Here is a 21,565-nt window from a genome sequence, read left to right as displayed (position 1 = left end):
CCCTCAAAAGGCGATCTACTGCTCCACATTGGCAGCGTGATCCACAGCCGGTGGGCGCCAAGGTTCTCCTGTGTAATACCACGCCTGCCCTCGCTGAAATCTGCCCTTCTCTTCCTTCCCAATAGAAGAAGCAGGAACAAGGGCAAGGTCCGTCTGGTGCTCCCTGAGATGCAGCCTCCCCTCTACGGTCAATGAACCAACGGAGTCTGACCCCACCTATACGGATATTACCCCACCCTTATTGGTGATGGATAGCGACTCGGTGGCGTGACCGACTCCGGTCCATTCACTTCCACTTTGGACTCTGGCTTGAGAATCCTCCAGTGGAATTGTAATGGATATTTGCGTCACCTTCTAGAGTTGCAGCCCCTTCTTTCCTTCTACTCTGCCACTCGTATTGCGCTCCAGGAGACCCATTTTGTCAATTCTTACTCACCCGCCCTTCATGGGTTCCACGCTTTCTGTCAGAACTGAATTGGCCCCTTGCAGGCTTTTGGTGGTGTTTGCACCTTGGTCTGCAAGGAGCTTGTAGCTTGTTAGTAAATGGGTTCCCCTCCATACCACTCTGGAAGCCATTGCTGTCAGGATCCATCTGGCCACTCCAATCACAATCTGTAATCTTTACCTCCCACCTGACAGGCCACCCACATCCCATGCCCTCACCACCATTCTTCAACAACTCCCTTCTCCCTTCCTGTTATTAGGGGTCTTTAATGCCCACAACCCTCTTTGGGGTAGTCATACGACTACTGCCCTGGGCAGGACAGTTGAAGTTGTTCTGGCAGGGCTTGACCTCTGTTTACTAAACACAGGCGCTCCCACACCCTTTAGTGTGGCGCACGGCACTTTCTCAACCATTGATCTCTCCATCTGCAATCCCGGCCTTCTTCCCTCCATTCAGTGGGGCGTCCACAATGAATTATGTGACAGTGACCATTATTCGATTGTTTTTACCTTCCTTCAGTGTCTCTTGCTCCATCACCCTCCCAGGTGGGCCATATCTAAGGCTGATTGGGGTGCCTTCTCCTCTGTTCCCATCCCCCCTATATTGCCACACGACAGTGTAGATGAATCTACTCAGACCTTGACTGCCTCCGTCCTTTCAGCAGCTGTTTCAGCAATCCATTCTTCTTCAGGTTCCCCCCGCCTGAAGATGGCCCTTGATGGACTCCAGAAATTGCTGCAGCCATAAATGACTGCTGCCGTGCTCTTCAACACTTCAAGCGGCACGCTTCTACTGCTATTCTTCTGGTCTTTAAATGGCTACGTGCCTGGGTTCGCTACCTAATCAAATTTCAGAAACAGATTTGCTGGTAACGACATGTAGCTGCCATAGGACCCCATGCCCCCTCTTCACAAGTCTGGACGAAACTCCGGCGAATTTTTGGTCACTGTCCTCCCGCCGGGGTTGCGGGAATTTCTGTGCATGGTGTTGTCCTTACCAATCCGGACTTTGTGGCAGAAAATTTCGCTCAACACTTTGCTCAAGCTTCAGCATCGGCTCAGTATCCACCCACGTTCCTTCTCCTGAAAGAGCATTCAGAACAACTGCCTTTGTCTTTTGTTTCTCACTGCTCAGAACCATATAATCCCCCTTTTAGCGAGTGGGAATTTTCCAGCGCCATCACCCTTTGTCCTGACATGGCTCCTGGACCGGATTGGATGCATAACCAAATGCTCCAACATTTATCAGTGGCTGGCCACCGTCATATATTGGCCCTCTTTAACTGTCTGTGGGGTGAGGGATTATTTCCTACCCAGTGGCAAGTAAGCATTGTTGTTCCAGGGAAGCCACCACTTCAGTTGGACAGCTACCATCCATTTAGCCTTACTAACACCCTCTGCAAGCTCCTTGAACACATGGTGAATCGACGGCTGTTTTGGATCCTTGAATCCCGCGACCTTTTGTCATCAACTCAGATTAGATTAGATTTAGATTAGATTAATACTAGTTCCATGGATCATGAATACGATATTTCGTAATGATGTGGAACGAGTCGAATTTTCCAATACATGACATAATTAGGTTAATTTAACAACATACTTAAGTTAATATAACAACTTTATTTTTTGTGTTTTTTTGTTTTTCTTTATTTTTTTTTTTTTAATATTTTTGTTTTTTTTTTCTTTTTTTTCTTAATTTATGTCTAAAAATTCCTCTATGGAGTAGAAGGAGTTGTCATTCAGAAATTCTTTTAATTTCTTCTTAAATACTTGTTGGTTATCTGTCAGACTTTTGATACTATTTGGTAAGTGACCAAAGACTTTAGTGCCAGTATAATTCACCCCTTTCTGTGCCAAAGTTAGATTTAATCTTGAATAGTGAAGGTCGTCCTTTCTCCTAGTATTGTAGTCATGCACACTGCTATTACTTTTGAATTGGGTTTGGTTGTTAATAACAAATTTCATAAGAGAGTATATATACTGAGAAGCTACTGTGAATATCCCTAGATCCTTAAATAAATGTCTGCAGGATGATCTTGGGTGGACTCCAGCTATTATTCTGATTACACGCTTTTGTGCAATAAATACTTTATTCCTCAGTGATGAATTACCCCAAAATATGATGTCATATGAAAGCAATGAGTGAAAATAGGCATAGTAAGCTAATTTACTAAGATGTTTATCACCAAAATTTGCAATGACCCTTATTGCATAAGTAGCTGAACTCAAACGTTTCAGCAGATCATCAATGTGTTTCTTCCAATTTAATCTCTCATCAATGGACATACCTAAAAATTTGGAATATTCTACCTTAGCTATATGTTTCTGATTAAGGTCTATATTTATTAATGGCGTCATACCATTCACTGTACGGAACTGTATGTACTGTGTCTTATCAAAATTCAGTGAGAGTCCGTTTACAAGGAACCACTTAGTAATTTTCTGAAAGACAGTATTGACAATTTCATCAGTTAATTCTTGTTTCTCAGGTGTGATTACTATACTTGTATCATCAGCAAAGAGAACTAACTTTGCCTCTTCATGAATATAGAATGGCAAGTCATTAATATATAATAAGAACAACAAAGGACCCAAGACTGACCCTTGTGGAACCCCATTCTTGATAGTTCCCCAGTTTGAGGAATGTGCTGATCTTTGCATGTTACGAGAACTACTTATTTCAAGTGGTTTTTGCTATGGCCGCCCTACGGTGGATAACTTGGTCCACCTGGAGTCTGCTATCCAGTCAGCTTTTGCTCATCGGCAACACCTCCTTGCAGTCTTCTTTGATCTGCATAAAGCCTATGACACCACCTGGCACTACCAAATCCTCACCACCCTTCACGAATGGGGTCTTCGTGGCGCTCTGTCTGTTTTTGTCCATAACTTTCTTTCTTGTGACTCTTTTTGGGTCCACGTTGACTCCTTCTACAGCTATCCCCATCGGCAAGAAAATGGGGTTCCACAAGGTTCCGTGCTGAGCATCCCTCTCTTTCTCATAGCCATTAATGGTCTGGTGACAGCTGTTAGGCTGCAGTGTCCCTCTCTTTGTATGCTGATGATTTTTGTATCTACCTCGCCTCCTCTGCAATGATTGCTGCAGAATGCCATCTACAAGTGGCAATCTGTTGGGCCCACTCATGGGGTCTCTCTCCCAACTTTCAGTTTTCAGCGGCCAAGACTTGTGTCATGCATTTCTGCTGTCACCATACAGTCCATCCCCATCTGGAATTGTTCCTCGATGGCAAGCCCTTCAAGGTGGTGGACACCCATCACTTCTTGGGTCTGGTCTTTGATGCCCGGTTGACATGGCTCCCTCACCTTTGCCAGCTGAAGAGGACGTGCTGGTCCCATCTCAATGTCTTTAGATGTCTGTGCAATACCATCTGGGGTGCAGACCGCTCTGTTCTCCTGCGATTGTATCAAGCGTTGGTCCAGTCTCGTTTAGACTGTGGAAGTCCTGTCTATGGTTCTGCATCACCTTCAACACTGCAGATACTAGACCCCAACCACCACTGTGGGGTCCGACTTGTGACTGGTGCCTTCCAGACTAGCCCGTACTTATCCTTCTTGCAGAGGCAGGGATTCCACCACTGCAAGTTTTGTGCCAGCAACAGCTGATATCTTCTGTCTTGTGGGCCCCTACCACCATGGCACAGCATGTCCCCAGGTTGCGGATAGGGGATATGGCCTTCAGATATGAAGGGTAGCTGCAAATACAAAAAATAAGCAGTTGCGGACAGCCAGTGGGGAGCAGGTGATGGCATGATGAACCATCCCTGTTCTTCTTCTCTTACTATCAAATCTATTCATCAAGAATCAGCACCATTAATGGGCATGGGTCACTTTGAAATAAAATATTCTGGAGGTAAACTAGGTTCCCACTTGGATCTCCAGGCGGAACCTACTTCGAAGAGATTCAGGCCAAAAGGAACTTTCAGGTTGGGAACATGGAACGTTAAAAGTTTGAACAGGCCAGGAACGTTCCAGACATTATTAGATGAATTAGATAGATACAATGTAGACATTACAGCTATTCAAGAAACTTGGTGGCAGAGGGAGGGTAGCATAAAGAGGGGCAACTATACATTTTTCTATGGAGGTGTGGAAGCTCACAGTTTCAGAACAGGTTTGGCAGTACAGAGAAAAGTGCTTCATGCAATCAGAGATACATGATTCATTAGTGACCGACTATCAGCTGTAGTGTTGTCCGGCAGGTTGAATAGACTAGTAGTAATTAATGTACATGCACCAACTGAAGACGCTGAAGAAGTTGTTAAAGATGGCTTTTATGAAGAACTAGATCAACTGTGGGATGAGTTCTCCTTGTATGATACAAAATTAATCATAGATGATTTTAATGCAAAGATAGGGAAGGAGGAAGCATTCCGGCCTACAATTGGGAAAGAAAGTTTGCATAACATTTCAAATGATAATGGCACAAGGGTGGTTAATTTTTCTGTTTCAAAAGACATGATTGTTGGGAGCACATATTTCAAAAGGAAGGACATTCATAAAGCAACTTGGGTCTCTCCGGATGGACACACCTGAAACTGAATTGATCATGTTCTTGTAGATCAGAGGTGGCACACTAGTATAGAAAATGCTAGGACTTTCAGGGGAGCAGACTGTGATTCTGATCATTTTCCTGTAGTTGCCAAAGTTCACCAATGGCTATCTACAGCGCAACATCAAGGTGTCACAATGCAGAACTTGTTAGGTTCGACACTGACAAGCTAAATGATGAAAACTTTAGAAGAAGGTACATGATAGAAATTTCAAATAGGTCTGATGCTCTCAGGATAAACGAAGATCAAGACAAGGATGCAAATAAACAATGGACCACTGTGAGGAATAATATCAAAGAGGCATTGAAGGTCACAATAGGTACAATTAAGAAGAACAGGAGGAAACTGTGGTTTGATGAGGAATGCAAGAAATTGGTAGAGTAAAGGAGAAAAGTGCAATTAGATTGGGATAGAATGGGAGACAGAAAACAAGAGGAGTTCTTGAACATGAGAAGGGAAGTTGGTCATAGGCTACGGGCAAAGCCGAGGGATTATTTGAACAATCAAATTAAAAAAAATGGAAACAAACAGTAAAACAAAAAAACATTAGGGAACTTAACCTAGACATAAATGGGTATAGGAAGGGGTTCAAGGCTCGGACAAATGCACTTCGAGGGAATGCCGGGAGAATACTGACAGACCCCAGTGCTATATGAAGTAAATGGAGGGCGTATTTTGAGCATCTATTAAATGTACACCAGGAAGCAGGAAATGAGCAGGCATACGAAATACACACAGCAGAACCCCAGATACCTGAGCCAATGTTAAAGGAAGTAAGAGATGCAATCAACATTGAAAAACCATAAAGCACCAGGATCAGATTGCATAACTGCAGAATTAGTTGAAAATGCAGGACAGAAATTGGTGGAAGTAGTTCACAAAGTGATGACTAAAGTATGGAACTCAGAGTGGCAGGAGTCGATTCTGGTCCCAATTTTTAAAAAGGGTGACAAAATGGATTGTAGTAATTATAGAGAGATATCGCTATTACTAGTATGTTCCAAAATTTTCTCGAATATTCTGCTAAGCAGGCTTACACCATATGCAGATGAAATTGTGGGGGATTACCAAGCTGGCTTTTGGAGGAACAGATCAACTATAGACCAAATAATCACCCTGCATCAAATTTTGGAAAAGAAATGGGAATACAATAAACCAGTTCATAATCTTTTCATAGATTTTACAAAAGCACATGATTCAGTATTGCAATCAAAATTGTACAGAAATCTTTTGGAACCTGGAATACCAAAGAAGTGTGTTAGACTTACAGAAGCAAGTTTTAAAATACAAAAGGTAGAGTACGTGTGGGGAAATTGGACTCAGAAGAATCTGTAATAAAGAATGGACTTAAGCATGGAGATGCCCTGTCTCTGCTACTTTTTAATTTAGTCCTAGAATATATTGTACGAATAGCAGCAGATAATTCAGAGGGTGTGGAGTTAAATGGAAATATTAAGATATTAGGGTATGCATATGATCTAAACATCATTAGTGATAGGAAAGAATCTGTAACAGCAAATGCAAATGTGTTAATCAAGGCTAGTGAAGATGTTGGTCTAAGGATAAGTGAAGACAAAACTAAATACCTGGTTACTACTAGAATGCCAACAACAGTAGATCAGGAAATTTTAAGAGTTGGAGACATGCAGTTTGAAAAAGTGAACACATTTAAGTATCTAGGTGTGGACATCACTTCGAGAAATGAGATTGAATCCGAACTGAAGAAGAGATTACAGGCAGGAAATGCATGCTACTTCTCACTGAATAGATTACTTTCATCACGGATATTGTCTAGAAATTTAAGGATTAGAATATATAAAACTATTATTCTACCAGTTATGCTGAATGGGTGTGAGACTTGGTCTCTCACTGTGCAAAATGAAAAGCTGTTTCGAGTATTTGAAAACAAAATTTTGAGGAAAATTTTCAGAGCAAAAAGGGATGACATTAGCGGAGAGTGGTGAAAGCTGCATAACGAAGAGGTTCACGAACTCAATTCAAGCCCTGACATAATCAGTATTATTAAATCACATAGGCTGCAATGGGCGGGTCACATAGCTTGAATGGATGGGGTCAGGGCAGTGCGCAGAGTAATGCTAGGGCACTTAGAGGGAAAACGTCCTGTGGAGAGACTGAGGCATAGATGGGAGGACAATGTGATTTGAGGAGACTAGGTATTGAAGGTGAATGGAAGGAAATAGCCCAAGACAGGGACAGATGGCGAAAATACGTTGCTGCGATAATGGACTCTCAAGTCTGGTATGACCAGTGAGAAAGAAAGAAACAGCTGATATCTTATGCGCTGTGCATTCACTGCACCCCAAAGCACCCTAATTATGGTCTCCTCTATCCAGACATGGAGATCACCCTGCCACAGTGGCATCCACATTGTGGGCTTACTGTGGCTGTCCGCATTCAGTCACTCTTTTCTGAGCTCCAGCAATTGCCTTTACCACCTCTCTTCTCCACTCACGCATACCCCTCCATGGTGTGTCTCTCTCAATCAATTCAAAGGACTCTGTCCCTCTGATGGCTCTTTCCCACCAGTTCTCTTGTCTCCTCAGTTTCTTTCAGGGTTCAGAAGTGATCTGCACTGATGGCTCCATGGTTGCTGGCTGCACTGGTTTTGCTTACACCTATGCATGACACACAGAACTTCACTCCTTGCCAGATGGCTGTAGTGTTTTTACTGCAGAATTGGTAGCCATCTTGCGTGCACTGGACTATATCCGCTCCTGCTCGGGTCTATCCTTCACTATCTGTAGTGGCTCATTGAGCGGTTTGCACGCTGATGGCCAGTGCTTCCCTCGCCACCCATTGGTCATCGCTATCCAGGACTCCCTTCCTCTCCTCACTCAACGTGAGTGCTTGGTGGTTTTCGTTTGGACCCCAGGCCATGTTGGGATTTCTGGCAATGAACTTGCCGATCAACTGGCTAAATTAGCTACTACCAGGCTGAACAAGCTCAGGGCAATGAAGGACTCTACAACTCCACGGCGGTCCTCCTTACAGGCCTCTCATAAGGCCTCTGTCATCCTCTGCCGGCTCCGCATCAGCCATACTTTTTTGACTCACCGTTATCTCCTCCGTCATGAGGACCCCTCTCTCTGTCATTGTGGATCAATGTTGACTGTGGCTCACATCTTACTGGACTGCCCCAACTTAGCCGCCCTACAATGGACTTTTAGCTTTCCAGAATTGCTACTCCTGGTGTTGGCTGACGATGCCTCAGCAGTGGATCTCATTTTAAGTTTTATTCGTGATGGGGGTTTTTATTGCTTTATTTAAGGGAGGGGCCTTCCACCTTATCGGTGAGTGGAGGGATGGCAGGCTTTCGTGCTCCCCCCTTCTCCCTGACTGGATTGGCTTCAACTGGGCTTGGTGGTTCACCCCAGCCCTCTGCCTTCCCTCTCCTTTCCTCATGAGGTCTGTTATGTCCTGAGCATCTCTCTTGTCTCCTGTGCTTCTTCCTTCATGCCCCTGTCATTAGTCACTTTCTTTCCCTCACCTCGTCTTCTGTCCTTTTCCTTCCTTCCTTGTCAATAGTTTATCATTTTATGGATGTTGTAGTTCCCTCTTTTAATATGAGATTTTATCGGTTTTTGTTAATCTCAGGTTGGAGGGACTGATGACCATGTAGTTTGGTCCGTTCTCCAACCAACCAACCAACCAACCACTTCTTGGACCACTGGCAGACATACTGATGGAAGATGCGGTACTACCAAAAAGTGTCATTACATCTGTTTCCAGCAAAGGTGTTGCCAGCAGGAAAAACACAGCATATCCAGCTTGTCTTGTATGCTGATGCTGCAGCAATCTTCTGCTCCATCACGAATTCCAGCACTCTCCAACTTCAACTGCATTCGCCTCAAACAACCTGCACACCTAAGCCTTCAAGTGGTGCCACAAATTCATTGCTACCAAAACACAATTCTTGGTAGTTACTCACTATGCCATCGCTACAGTGCTGCCAACCATGAACAACACAGGCAGCCCTGTTCCACAGAGTGACATTGTGGGATTTCTTGGTGTCACACTAGCCTGCCATCTAATGTGGCACCAGCACAACTGGGATATGTCAGGAATGAAGTCAGCAGTTGGCTCTGCAAGGTGCACCCATTACTGAATCTACTTCCACCCTACTGTCACACCTTGGTGTCACAATGTACAAGATGCTGCTCTATCCTGTACTGGAATATATTGCTGTTGTGTGGGATCAAGCTGCTGAAATTCACATACAGACAATAAAAAGAGTACAGAATTACACACCAAAATTGGCTCTGCACCTATCTAGGACATTTGTGACAGTTCAGCTGTCCTCTGGCAGGGAATCAGTTGCCCTCTGCCAGCTGCGCATTGGCCATACATGGGTAACACATGGTTACCTACACCATCGCGAGGACCCACCTCAGTGCCGCTGTGACTGCCAAATGACAGTCGTCCACCTTTGGTGTTGGGCGATGATGCCTCAGCAGCAGCTTTAGTTTTAAGTTTTATCTCTAAGAGTGGGTTTTATACTTTTATGTCGGTTTTAGCACATGTCCTTTGTCCCTCTGTGTCCTCCACCCTAGTGCTTTTAGCATCGAAGTTTTAATGTGCTGCAGAGTGGCTTGCTTCTCCTCTTTATTCTTGTGGTAGGCTAGCCACTGTAATCTGCTTTCTTGTTTTACTCTCTTCTGTTTCTAGCATCTCTGTTGTTTTCTTGTCCTCTTTTGTTTCTTTTAGGGTTCATTGCCTTTCCTTCATTCTTGTGGTTTTTCCTTTCTCTCCGTTTTGTGTTACATGTCTTGTCCATTTTATTCTCACACTTGTGGCATTGTTTTATTAGGAATGAGAGACCGATGACCTCATGGTTTGGTCCCTTCCCCACAATTTTAAACCAACCAATGAACAGTTCAGCTGTATGAAATGGTTGACACCTCATGCCGAAGGGACTATCTTCTATGAGAAAAAACAATGATCACACAATGCGAAAAATTCATGTGCTAGACTGAGAAATTCATTGTGCTATCCATTCAAAATATCTGCAATAGCTAACTGCATAGGCAGTTGCTACTGGTCTGAGGAAAATTGGCTAAACAAAAAGACTATCACACCTGACATTTAAAAAAAATCGACAAAGAATAGGAGAAAAAAAATACATACAAAGCAAACTCCAAAAACAGCTAGAGAATTACACACAACTCTCTGAAGATCAATCATTTGCATGCATGCTCACTCTCATTGTCTGCAAATCAGCCAACCCCATGTTCTGATTTAAACTGACAATTGCCTAGACAAAGAGACAATATTTATGGATTTTTCTGGATAATGAACTGGAATGCTCTTACTGTTGTGCAAGTCAACTATGCCTCTTTGTGAGATTGCTAAGAGTGAAGTTACGCTTCAACATATATGTACTGTATACTTAGACAGTGTAGTGAACTAACTAGCCATTGCTGTGGTTTCCACCACTGTCTATCAGTATCGCCACACCTGTCTTTCTATCCAAAAACTTATCTGTATTCAATTTATTCAGCATGAATGGTGAATTATTTTTGAGAATTCTTTTAATTTACTTACGTCTCAGAACAACTGTTTTATATATTGTGAACATATTTACTTTTTCATGTTGCAGTGCAATTATACAAGTGTAATAAATACCTGCTGCAATAGAAGAGATAGTAACAAAGCACTAGACTACTTTTCACTGCTCTGTTGAATGCGCACACAAAAATCTGCTATAATTTTTTTTTTTTTTTTTTTTTTTTTTTTTTTTTTTGTGTGACATAAAACAAAATTGATGTCTGCCATTGATAATGGGCATAGCATGAACAAAAAGAATATTTGTTTGGATTACACAGTGCAAAATCTAAATAGCAAATAACTGCCAAAACCCCATAGGAATTGCAACTAACACTTTTAGGAAAGACATCTAGGATAACAATGTTCCTGCAATAATGGCCAATATTCAGGACTTAAAGGACTTTACTTGCAATATAAGGTAATTGCTAATAAAACTCCGTTTTTACAACATATGGGATAACTATCTTTGACTAAGGTTTTCAAATATTTCTTGGTTAGGGAGCTTAGTGTTCCTTATTTGTGTTCTTATTAACATTTTTAATTATTTCTTCTATATGCTCTTTTGCTATACACTTTTTTGCAAACTGAAGCCTGGTGCACTATACAAAACACTCCTTTAATGTATGCTTTATTGGATTCTTTGTTATGCATATTTGAATCTGCTGCACTTTTTATTCTCAAATTCAACAGTATTATGAAAACAAGAGAGTGCTACTCACCATAAAGATGACACACTGGGTTGCAGACAAGCACAATGAAAATACTGTTCTGCACTGAGCTTTCAGCTGAACCTTTTTCAGAAAGGAAACACCAACCCACCCACCCGCCCACACACACACACACACACACACACACACACACACACACACACACACACACACACACACACAAATCAAGAACATTTCAAACAAACATGACCACTGTCTCTGGCTGGAGCAGCTGGAGATAGTGGTCATATGAGGTGTGCTTGCTTTTTGTGTGTGTGTGTGTGTGTGTGTGTGTGTGTGTGTGTGTGTGTGTTGAGGGGGGGGGGGGTGTGAGTTTACAATGCAGGCTCTTTTCTTATCAAAACACCAATATTCCCCAATATTCCATTCATTATCGTATATCAGTCCAGCACATGAATGCACGCATAGTGTAGTGGTCCAGTTCCAGGATCACTTCCCATGCAGTGGGCAGCTGACATTCCCAGTTCTCTAGCCATTGGTCATCACCCCTATGGATCTGGATGATATACAGGAGGCCCCCAGTCTGCACCAGGTCTGTTGTCAGATCACAGCCTGCTCTGGAACTGGCAGCAAGCCACAAGTCCGAACCTCCATCGCGAACAGCCTGTTTGGTGTTGGGGCCGTGAGGAGCTCCTCTATTACTAACAGCACTTAAACATGCACTCCAGTTGTCACAGCACTTGGCCTCCCCCGACACCAGCCATGATGGTTCCAGACTTATGGTCCAGTTCAAGGGCGGAAGGCAGGCACATGACAAATCACTTGATATAATTCTATACACATTTGGCAAGTTCACTAGGCATGGCATGGAAGGATACATCTGCCAGCACCTGGTCACGAGGCAAATGCCCACAGATATTTAATGGCTACCACAGACCATCATGCAGTCACTTGTCAACCAGCCTCAGTTTACAGCAAGTTTTTTGGTGTATCTATTGACAATGACCCTGCACTACTTTCTCCTGGACAGTGATTAGAATTTTGTTTTTTTTTCCTATTGACAATGTGTGACTATCACATGGATTTGCCTGTCTGCCTAATGTATGACTGTCTTTACTCACTGTTCATCTGACCATTGTGTTTGCCATTAACACACTGAAGGCACATGGCTGCATGGAAGTATGGTTCATATCTGAAAGCTTCACAGCCGAACTTACAAACAGTGATTTCCAGCACTGACATGTGACTTATTCAACAACACACATTCAGAGCACTGTACTGGCCATCAGGTATCCAGCTCCAGAAGTCTGTCATTTTGTGCATTTGTGCAGGAGTCAAGAACTATTTATTATCTTCTGTAATTTAATTGTAAATAAGTTGTGCTTAAGAAAACCAGAGCTGTTGAAGCAGCAGACTTACAACAACTTACTTCTGTTTTTTGACAAGCATGGAATATCCAAGAAATTGCATGTTCTTCTAGTACCTGTAACAAACAAGTACATAAGACAGTCAATTAGAAATTACTTCTGTTTGGTAATAGATTAAAATATGTTTCTACTGCATAGGGACAAATGTGTATTCATTTTTAAAATGTGTTTGCTTTTCAGTGTAATAACCACACACTATGACATGTACATTTGTGACTGCACAGTCAGATTCCTGCAGCAAATGAAGCATGCACCAATGCTGAAGAAATAATACTTGTAGTACCTCAATAATAAAAATTAATCTAATCTGAATGAATAAGATATTGGCAGCCACTGAATATTTTTGTATAGATGCTTTTGAGGTAACTAGATACTGGCAGTCAGATCTAATTTAATTTATAAAATCAAAGAAAGGAACAATGTGTTTCTGCAACTGTCTGCCAATCAGGTTTGTTCAGAAAATTTTTGTAAAAGTATTAAGCAAATTAAATACCTTAGAACCCAAATGTTAATATTTACTTTCAGGTAGTTTGACAAAAATCAGAGTGAAGAGAAGGACATAGAAATATTAGTGAATACTACAAACTTCAGGACTGTACTGTGATTTATCTGAACAGTTAGTGTAAGTTGCTTTGTAATTAGTCTCATTTACAAGTGAATGGCAACTTTAATTCATTTAATTTCAATATTATTTAGAAATTATTTAATTTAATAATCTAGAAAATGATGCTATCTAACCATGTTTCTTTATTTCCATATTTTAATCTAAACTCTATATGTCTTTCTCTGATTATTTTCCATATTAGTATCTTCTTCATAGTGTTATGTTTTTGTCTTAACAGATTTCATATTTATGTGAGCCACCTTACCTTTCAATTAGTCAAGAATATTATTTCCATTTTGTTCAATTACAATGCTGTACTTATACATCAAATTTCTTGCAATTAAATTAAAAAAAAAAAAAAAAGAAAAGAAAATTGAGCTAATTTATCTGTGACATTCTTCACTCCATCTCTACCTCCAGGTGCCTCTCAGCAGCTGCCTCTTGCTACCCCAATACTGCAACCAAAATTGTGACAGATACTGGCTAACTCCCATTTTGTGCTGTTGCAGCCAGATTATCCTAGCTCCTAGCTACAACCCTGAATTGTGGCCAGTTAATTTCTCTCTGACACAAAACTTTATACTGCCAACAGACAGGGCAAGTTCTGAAGAGATATATCAATCTCACCCATTTACTTACACTGGGGTGCATATCTCAGGTTCAAGATATGCACCATCAGCTGGAGAGTTTACAACTGATATCAAGAAAACACACTTCAGTAATGAGAAGCAAATGAAATACCTACACCTATTTGCTGCTAATTTGTTTCAGTAGCATTAGTCCCGCTAACCTTAAACCAGCAATGTTATTACAAGTCTCTAATTGTAATTACTCTCTGTTATTCTTTGCCTGTTTCCAACTCTCTCACTATTCTCTTACATCATACCAAGACTACTTCTCTCCATGTCATTGTCTGTGACCAGTTTCCTATAAAAGATTACCATGGTTACCATGATCTCTCTCTCTCTCTCTCTCTCTCTCTCTCTCTCTCTCTCTCTCTCTCTCTCTCTCTCTCTCTCTCCCCCTTCCCTCTCTCCCTCCCTTTCTCCCTCCCTCCCTCCCTCCCTCTCTCTTCTCTGTGGATGCCATATCATCTGCCTGATTGCGACAACTCCTCCAGATTAATCTCTCAGACCATGTGCTTTCCATACTTTCCTTAGTCTACCAGCAATATCAGAAAATTGTATATCTGTCAGTCAACAATAATAAAAAGCAATGACAAATTTTAATAGTCTGCAGGTAGGCAGCAAAAGCTGTCACGTTACAGTCTGCCTCTATAGTCTATTAAACAAAGGAAAATTAGGGACAAATATTTTTGTAAACACAATTTTTTGTTCAATGAGAAGATGGAGTATAATGAATAAAATATTACAAATCCTTATCAGTCGGTGTGAGCATGGCGGGTGGATGGAGGATCTGAGGGTGGCCTTTTTAAGTTTTTCTTGACTATCTCAGAAACTGCAGCGTCTAGTAAAATTGTTTAAACTATATTAAATTGCCTACAGAAAAGGTCTTATTCATTTTTACTTTAGGACTAATTGCAGGGGATGGAAAAATTGCAGATCATTAAAAATATTAATTTATTGGTGTGAAATTGATGTCTATTGTTAAAAGAAGTGGGTTAAGAATGAATATAAAATGCATGTACCACACATGAAAGCAGCAGAATAATGTTAAAGGATAAATTGCGTTCTGGGGGTGAAACAGGATGGAAAGGCGGGGCTGGAGGTTACAAGCATGAGGGAAAGGAGGTCACCAGATTGTGGTCATGCACTGCCCTCCTTTACTGGCTTGCAAAACGAAGACGAGCAGGCAGTTCCTCGTTCTCTGTACTGCATTTGTCACAAAAGCAACTACAGGCTATTTCACAAAGTTATAATGACCCTACCACAGCTCACCTTAGGAATCACTGGTGATCAAGTGCACAGACACTCCCAAAGGGAAGGGTATTTATTTTCCACAAATTGTCTTAACACTACATTGAATACAGATGATGTTGTTGTTGTGGTCTTCAGTCCAAAGACTGATTTGATGCAGTTCTTCATGCTACTCTAGCCTGTGCAAGTATTTTCATCTCTGAATAACTACTGCAACCTACATCACTCTGAATCTGTTTACTGTATTTATCTCTTGGTCTCCTTCTACAATTTTTACTCCACATGCTTCCCTCCAGTACTAAATTGGTGATCCGTTGATGCCTCAGAATGTTTCCTACCAACTGATCCCTTCTTTTGGTCAGGTTGTACCACAAACTTCTCTTCTCCCCAATTCTATTTAGTATCTCCTCATTAGTTACGTGATCTATCTATCTAATCTATAATGTTCTTCTGTAGCACCACATTTCAAAAGCTTCTATTCTCTTCTTGTCCAAACTGTTTATTGTCCATGTTTCTCTTCCATACATGGCTACACTCCATACAAATACTTTCATGAAGGACTTCCTGACATTTAAATCTATACTTGACGTTAACAAAATTCTCTTCTTCAGAAATGCTTTTCTGGCCATTGCCAATCTACATTTTATATTCTCCCTACTTTGACCATCATCGCTAAATTGCTTCCCAAATAGCAAAACTCATTTACTACTTTAACTGTCTCATTTCCTAATCTAACTCCTTCAGCATAAACTGATTTAATTCAACAACATTCCATTATCCTCATTTTGCTTTTGTTGAAGTTCTTCTTATATCCTCCTTTCAAGATACTGTCCATTCCATTCAATTGCTCTTCCAAGTCCTTTGCTATCTCTGACAAAATTGCAATGTCATCATCAAACCTCAAAGTTTTTATTTCTTTTCCCTGGACTTTAATCCCTACTCTTAATTTTTCTTTTGTTTCCTTTACTGCTTGCTCAATATACAGGTTGGATAACATCTGGGATAGGCTACAACTTCCCTTTTGTGCCCCTCAACTCTTATAACTGCCATCTGGTTTCTGTAAAAATTGTAAATAGCCGTTTGCTCCCTGTATGTTACCCCTTGCCATCTTTAGAATTTGAAAGAGAGTATTCCAGCCAACATTGTCAAAAGCTTTCACTAAATCTACAAATGCTATAAACATAAGTTTGCCTTTCCTTAACCTATCTTCTATGAGAAGTCATAGGGTCAATATTGCCTTGCATGTTCCTTCATTTCTCTAAAATCGAAACTGATCTTCCCTGAGGTCGGGTTATACAATTTTTTGCATTCTTCTGTAAAGGATTTGTGTTAGTATTTTGCAGCTATGACTTATTAAACTGATTGATCGGTCACTTTCTTCTTGAAGTCTGAGGGTATTTCACCTGTCTCATACATCTTGCTCTCCAAGTGGAAGATTTTTGTCATGGCTGGCTCTCCCAAGGCTATAAGTAGCTCAAACGGAATGTTGTCTACTCCTGGGGCCTTGTTTTGACTAAAGTCTTTCAGTGCTTTGTCAGATTCTTCAGGCAGTATCATATCTCCCTTCTCATCTTCCTCTATGTCCTCTTCCATTTCCATAACATATCCCTCAAGTGTATCTGTCTTGTATACACCCTTTATATACTCCTTCCTCCTTTCAGCTTTCCCTTCTTTGGTTAGAACTGATTTTCCACATGAGCTCTTGATATTCATAGAGGTGGTTCTCTTATCCCCAAAGGTCTCTTTGATTTTCCTGTAGGCAGTTTTTATCCAATGCCTAATGATATATGCTTCTACATCTGCACATTTGTCCTGTAGCCATTCCTGCTTAGCCATTTTGCACTTCCTATTGGTCTCACTTTTTAGACGTTTGTATTCCCTTTCATCTGCTTTGTTTATTGGCTTTATATATTTTCTCCTTGCATTGATTAAATTCAATATCTCTTGTGCTACTCAAGGATTTCTACTGGCCCTAGTCTTTCTACCTACTTGATCCTCTGCTGCCTTCACTATTTCATCTCTCAAAGCTACCCATTCTTCTTCTATAGTATTCCTTTCCCCTGTTCTTGTCAGTCGACCCTAATGCTCCCTCTGAAACCCTCTACAACCTCTGGTTCTTTCAGTTTATCCATTCCCCATTGCCTTAAAATCCTGCCATTTCGCAGTTTCTTCAGTTTTAGTCTGTAGTTCATAACCAATAAATTGTGGTCAGAGTACACGTCGGCCCCTGGAAATGTTTTACAATTTAAAATCTGGTTCCTAAATTTCTGTCTAACCATTATGTAATCAATCAGAAACCTTCTGGTGTCTCCAGGTCTCTTCCATGGATACAACCTTCTCTCATTATTCTGAAACCAAGTGTCAACTGTGATTAAATTATGCTCTGTGCAAAATTCTACCAGGCAGCTTCCTCTTTTATTCCTTTCCCCCAGTCCATATTCACCTACTACTTTTCCATGTCTTCCTTTTCCTAGTATTGAATTCCAGTCCTCCAAGTTTATTACATTTTCAGCTCTCTTAACAATCTGAATAATTTCTTTTTTCTCATCATACATTTTCTCAATCTCCTCCTCATCTGCGGAGCTAGTTAAACATGCACTATTGTGGTGGATGTGGGCTTTGTGTGTATCTTGGCTACAATAAGTCATTCACTATGCTGTTCATAATAGCTTATCCATGTTCCTATTTTTTACTCATTATTAAACCTACTCCTGCATTAAACCTATTTGGTTTCATATATATAACCCTGTATTTACCTGACCAGACGTCCTGTCCCTTCTGCCACGTAACTTCACTAATACCCACTATATCGAACTTTAACCTCTCCATTTCCCATTTTAAATTTTCTAACCTATCTATCTGATTAAGGGATTTGACATTCCATGCTCTAATTGTAGAACACCAGTGTTGTTTCTCCCGATGACGATGTCCTCCTGAGTATTCCCTGCCTGGAGATCTGAATGGGGTACTATTTTACCTAAGGAATATTTTACCCAAGAGGATGCCATCATCATTTAACCATACAGTAGAGCTGCATGCCCTCAGGAAAAATTATGACTGTAGTTTCCCCTTGCTTTCAGCTGATCACAGTAGTAGCACACATGTGGTTTAAGGCGCCCACGGTTTGCGCGGCTGCCCCCGTTGGAGGTTCGAGTCCTCCCTTGGGCATGGGTGTGTGTTGTTCTTAGCGTAAGTTAGTTTAAGTTAGATTAAGTAGTGTGTAAGCCTAGGACTGATGGCCTCAGCAGTTTGTTCCCATAGAACTTACCACAAATTTCCAAAGCACTAACAGAGTAAGGCTATTTTGATTGATGTTACAAGGCCAGATCAATCAATCATCCAGACTGTTGCCCCTGTAAGTAGTGAAGAAGCCGCTGCCCCCTTCAGCAACCACTGGCCTCTCAACAGATACCCTTCCTTTGTGGTTGCACCTACCATACAGCTATCTGTATTGCTGAGGCACGCAAGCCTCCCCGCCAACAGCAAGGTCCATGGCTCATGGGGTGGGGGGTGAATACAGATATGAGTTGCTAGTAATACAAATGAATGAAAAGGGTATGGGCAGATCTATATAAATCTTTGCGCACTGTTCTACACTGCTGTAGAATTCTTAGTCCTAGTCATTCTGTGTGCCAGTTGTAGCATTCTTTTGAGAAAGACAACTTCCATCATGAGTGCTGCTTGCTTTTCAGTTTACAGACAGACTATATTTCCCCATCATTTCCTGTCCAGTTCTGTTACGTAAGTAGATAAAATATCTTGAGCTGATGTTATGTAGTGGAGTTATTTTCAACATGCTGAGCTAAGCAAGCACCATTGTCCAGGGCCAACCAGCAAAACGATTTTCAAATATGTTGTTGTAGTGCTCTTCTGGAAAACCTTTTCTTTCCAGGGTCATGAAGAAGGATGCAATGATTAATAGTTTTGACCAGTTAAATGGCCATCTTCAGACATTTTGTATTTAAGCCAGTACTTTTATTTCTGTTCATCTGCTCATTGTCTAGAATTAAATGCACTGTGCCTTTATATGTACTTGTTTACCCTTTTTATATAGCATTTCTAACTGCCTGAGACACATGTATTACATCAAGGTCAGAACCTTCAGTTTTGTATATTTTCTGCTGTTTTTCAGACAAAAACACTGACATGCACTTAAGTGTAGCCAGTAGCTAAAAGAAGAGCTGAATCTCTACATCAAAAATAAGGAAGACCCTAAGCCATTATGTGAGTAGCCATCAAAATGATTTTGTTTTACATAGTAGAGATGGGAAGTTACCCCAGTCTCCCTTTCTTCTTCTTTTGTACCACTCTAAAACCCATGAAAGTACAGACCTAATGCCATATGAGATGGTGTATGGATGGAAAATGCCAACACCATTTGAAGTAATCAAACCACAGGTAGGAAAAAATTATAAACCAGTACAAAATTTCTTGAGAAAATTGAGAGATGTTTGGAAACAGGTAGAAAGAGCTCACACTTTGACAACAAACTGAGAAAATTTCTCCTCGACATCACCTTCTAGTCTATAGAAGAATTTTTATCATTGTAATGAGTAAAAGGTGGTGAATAGGAATTATTAACTCATATCTGCAGACTTTTTAAAAGGCAATTTGAATGTAAAATGACACATTCCACTTTATTATGATTTATCATGGAAATGATCCTTGAAACATGAAACTAACTAACTAAATAACTGCCAGAGCCCTTGAGTGTCAAGAAAGAGTGGGACAATGCAATGCTAAACTACAGGAATATCATGAGAGTCAGTGGATGATGCTGACAGATCCATATACCTCAAAATATTAAACAAAAAAATTTGTCACCCAGTACAATGGTCCGTCTTGGGTTGCTGAGATGACCTCACCAGTGAATGCTAGTCTGTAGTTGCCAATGCATGTGACCAATGTGCATGTCAGACTTATTCATCCTTTCAGAGGTGCAACAAATTCATTGCCACTGGTAACAGCAGTCCTCCCAAAAATGAGAAGGAGGAGGTACGAAGTACAAGGACAAACCTGACACATCCAAGCAATCTGCATGCATAATTTCATATGCATTTAGATCACGGAATAAGTAGCAATATGTGTCATGTACCACAGAAACCAAAGCGTATGGGCTCTTGATCAACTGGTAAGGGAAAATGTGATATCCTAGATATTAATTATGAATAAAAATGTATGTGTTGTGTTGTGAGGAGGGGGGGACTGACCAATGAAAAGTTAGTGGTTAAGTGTCATTGTGTGGTAGAGTAAGAATATTTTTGGGGATGTCATGTCTATAGTTCTCTTAGATTAACTTACTGTATTGACTGGGTAATTCAGGAGTTATTGTGTTATAAAGGAACATCAGATGATGTCAGTAGAGTTTTTTTATATTTATTTTGTGGGGAATAAAGACAAGGGTGTTATTTGCAGATAAAGGATTTGGACTGAGGAAGGGCAGAATTATTATGGCTTCCTTCCTCCAGGTAATATCATCAATGAGTATGACTTTGGGGGTGCATCATAATTCTGGCAGTGATGCACCTCTACAGCTGCAAGGGGCTGAGTGACTTGTAGCAGTGACCACTGGAGTGAGGAGCATTTTTCTCCAGGCAGGAAGACATAATCCTAACCAGCCACCAGAAGATGTTAAAACTTACTTATAATGTATGACAATTGGGAAATATGGTACAAAGGCTCAAAGAAGCTTTCTTGAAACTACACCTTGAAGCTGGGAAGAAGAAGCATTAGAGAAGAAGCATTAGGAGAGATACAGGTAGAACATTGATTATTGCAACTCTCCGATGAATGTGTCTGGGACCAATTACAGCAAGCTGTGGACTTGATGCCACACAAATTGAGGCAACAGAAGAGATCATTAGACATGTGATGCAGATTACAGAAAATAGAATTTGGGGCCACAAACACCAATGATATATGGAAATTTGACAACACACTTATGCATGTACAGAGGGAGACAGAAGGAACTAAAAATCTGATGAAATTACACACAACACAACTAACAATGCTAGAGCAAGGAGTTCTGAACAATATCAGAATACCACAACAACAGAACTAACAAGCTATGTAAATGTAGTCACAACAGTGTTCAATTGGGATTTAGGTATTACACAGATCCAATTAGACCTACAGATGCCAAGTTAGCTGTAGCAAGACTTCTGCAAACACTGGTCACCAGTGTAAGGGATACCTGGGCTGAGATAGTGAAATTGTGCTAAGCCATACACCACACAGTGCATGGGCAACTAACACTTACCATGTTACCATCAACATAGTTTTTGGATGGCCTTTGTAAGGTACAAGATGATCTACCAGCCACATCAGAGCTTATTACTCCTCAGGACAAAAAAACTATCACTCTTCTAGCACCTTACAACAGTAACAGTCAACACTGACACCTACACGTGCT

The 21,565-nt window shown here is 40.9% G+C and overlaps 1 protein-coding gene across 2 annotated transcripts in view; it reads right to left on the bottom strand.

Annotated features, from left to right (window-relative positions):
* LOC124607265 (sodium channel protein Nach-like) overlaps nucleotides 1-21,565 on the bottom strand; it is a 115,473-nt gene that overhangs the window by 36,698 nt on the left and 57,210 nt on the right. For both annotated transcript variants that reach the window (XM_047139541.1, XM_047139542.1), the window contains exon 6: nucleotides 12,675-12,728. In XM_047139541.1, the coding sequence (XP_046995497.1) occupies nucleotides 12,675-12,728 (54 nt within the window). The remainder of the gene's footprint in view (nucleotides 1-12,674; nucleotides 12,729-21,565) is intronic.

The sequence above is a fragment of the Schistocerca americana genome, chromosome 3, assembly GCF_021461395.2.
Source record: "Schistocerca americana isolate TAMUIC-IGC-003095 chromosome 3, iqSchAmer2.1, whole genome shotgun sequence".
Classification (NCBI taxonomy): domain Eukaryota; kingdom Metazoa; phylum Arthropoda; class Insecta; order Orthoptera; family Acrididae; genus Schistocerca; species Schistocerca americana.
The sequence above is the reverse complement of the archived record's forward strand: the minus strand, read 5'-3'. Positions and strand labels throughout refer to the sequence as shown.